The sequence below is a fragment of the Trifolium pratense genome, linkage group LG2, assembly GCF_020283565.1.
Source record: "Trifolium pratense cultivar HEN17-A07 linkage group LG2, ARS_RC_1.1, whole genome shotgun sequence".
In the NCBI taxonomy this organism is placed as follows: Eukaryota; Viridiplantae; Streptophyta; class Magnoliopsida; order Fabales; family Fabaceae; genus Trifolium; species Trifolium pratense.
In genome coordinates, this window is record NC_060060.1 from 53,536,885 (window position 1) to 53,539,510 (window position 2,626).

The 2,626-nt window shown below is 31.9% G+C and overlaps 1 protein-coding gene across 1 annotated transcript; it reads left to right on the forward strand.

The window, feature by feature from the left end:
• The first annotated feature begins 456 nt into the window (after positions 1–456).
• Positions 457–2,093, forward strand: LOC123906205 (F-box/kelch-repeat protein At3g06240-like). Its single transcript, XM_045956061.1, has one exon. The coding sequence runs from the start codon at positions 536–538 to the stop codon at positions 1,751–1,753; it is 1,218 nt and encodes a 405-aa protein (XP_045812017.1). The 5' UTR covers positions 457–535; the 3' UTR covers positions 1,754–2,093.
• Positions 2,094–2,626: the final 533 nt, after the last annotated feature.

The following is a 2,626-nucleotide window of genomic DNA, read 5'->3' on the forward strand; positions in this document are numbered from 1 at the left end:
CTAGAGTTAATTTTTATATTTAATCCAAAATCCAAATATTCAACAAATACATCTCTTTGAAAAGAAAAAATCTTTTTTTTTTACGGGAACTAAAATCAAAACTATAGTTAATTTTCATATTTAATCCAAAATCCAAATATTCAACAAATGTATCTCTTTGAAAAGAAAAAAAATCATTTTTTTTACGGGGACTAAAATCAAAACTAGAGTTAATTTTCATATTTAATCTAAAATCCAAATATTCAACAAATACATCTCTTTGAAAAGAAAAATATCATTTTTTTTTACGGAAACTAAAATCAAAACTAGAGTTAATTTTCATATTTAATCCAAAATCCAAATATTCAATAAATACATCTTTTTTAAAAGAAAAAAATAGGTTACTTCTCAATTAAGTTTTTTTTTTTTTTTCTCTTTTTGGTAGAAAAAGATATTTGTCTTTTGAAGACCATCTCAATCTGAAATAGTTTAAAAACATTGGTAGGAAACCAGTTTCCGTCACATTCAAACATCGGTAGGAAACCTCGTTCTGTGAATGGAGATGGCGAAATCTTTGACAATTGCAAAAGTAAGTAACCACATACCTGAAGATCTTGCATTCTCTGCTGTTCTGTATAAACTTCCTTTGAAATCTTTGAAGCGATTTGGATGTGTAAGCAAAACATGGTCTCTCTTATTTCAAAACCCTAATTTCTTGAGCAAGTTCCGCAATAATTTAATATCTATTCCTCACTCTTACTACAATGATACATCACTCCTCCTAAATCAGGTTATGTATCATGATCATAATAATAGTCAAGTTTATTCCTCTATGCATTCACTTTTTGGTGAGAAATATGAGAATAGACTCAAATTAGAGTTTCCAAATCCATTTCAAGAGGAGGATCCTTTCTTTAATATTTTGTGTTGTGGTAGTATTACTGGAATTCTTTGTCTTTTCCAACATCACAAAGTTGTATTGTGGAATCCAACTACCGATGAATTCAAAGTCATTCCTCCAAGCTCTGCTGAATCTATACCACCTCCTTGGGACCCTTCTCCGCTTCTCTATGGATTTGGTTATGACCATGTAAGTTATGACTATAAGATTATTAGGCATGTATGTTATTTTTTAAATACTCAAGGTGAGGATTGGGATGATCTGTTGTCGTCGAGCCAAACATGCTATGAACACTTATGGGAGATTTATAGCCTTCGATGTAACTCTTGGAGGAAAATTGATGTCGATATTCCTAGAGATTGGGAAGTCTCTACGGAGAATGGATTGTTTATGGACGGAATATGTCATTGGTACTCTAGTTGTACAAAGAACGATGATGAATGTGAACATATCTTAGTGTCCTTTGACTTGACCAATGAGGTGTCTTTTGCAACACTCATACCCTTAGACATAGATGCCAATGAAAAATGTAATTTCGTTCAGCGAAATTTGATGATGTTAAATGGGTCAATTGCTTCGATCTCATGGTATATACATACATCTACTTTTCACATATCAGTTTTGGCCGAACTTGGTGTGAAGGAATCATGGACTAAACTCTTTGTTGTTGGACCTTTGCCTTACATTCAGTATCCTGTTGGTGCTGGGAAGAATGGTCACATATTCTTCACAAAAAAAGATGGAGGACTAGTCCACTTTGATTTAACTACCCAAATGATTGAGGAACTTGGTGGTGTCAAAGGAGCGCATTATTATTCTGAAGTAATAATTTATAAGGAAAACCTTCTTTCGATTGGAGGAATAAATCATTAGTTGGTTTTCGCTTGTCACCTAAGAGGTTGTTGATTGGGTTTATTAGGATAATTTCATCTTGTATAATAAAAAGGGGGGTTTTCAATCACCCATATCATAATAGTGATTATGAGGATATTGCTGCTGTATCAATTTTATGAGGATATTGAAAAGTCTATTCTCTTCTGTTGGAAAACGGATGTGCTTTTTATTTCAAATATTGGAATAATTTTTTGGCTTTTTCTTATCTGTCTCGAATTTTATATAGAAATAGATTATATTTGGATAATATGAGAAGCCTATATTTGTTTGAATTTCATTTTATTCTACTTGTAATATCTATGCTCTATGTTTGAGTTTACACTGTAATTTTGTCTTGTATGTCCTTTGGCTTAGGAATCATCTGATGAGATTTCAGAGCTGTAATTATACAAACATAGCTATTATCCACAAAATCCTCTTGAAAGAAAAAACCTCTTTAAACCAACAATGAGAAGGGAATCAAAACACACATCACATTGATATTCGGGGTTTAATATAGAAATCATGTGTTTGCAGTCTAGTTGTTTGATGTAATACTTGTTTGATTATGTGCTAGTTTTCCTACTTCATTTAACTTGCATTGCAGGTGAAAGTTTTCATGAAGTTATTGAAGATAACGAAAATGGCAGAGAAAGATTGAAGAAGAAGAAGAAGAAGCATGTTGAAAGCTTCAAAAGTAATTTTATTCATTGATCAAGCAAAAGTAGTTACAAGCACCTTTATATAGGTGAAGATAGTTCTAACCAACTCTAACAAACTACTAACAATCTTCTAACAAACTTCTAACAAACTATATGCTATGCTATTCTACATAAGCTGTACACTAAGCAAAGGTACACAATCTCTTAAGGA

Bases quoted from the DNA above. Each gene is read 5' to 3' on its own strand.
- LOC123906205 (XM_045956061.1), top strand. From the start codon at position 536: ATGGAGATGGCGAAATCTTTGACAATTGCAAAAGTAAGTAACCACATA.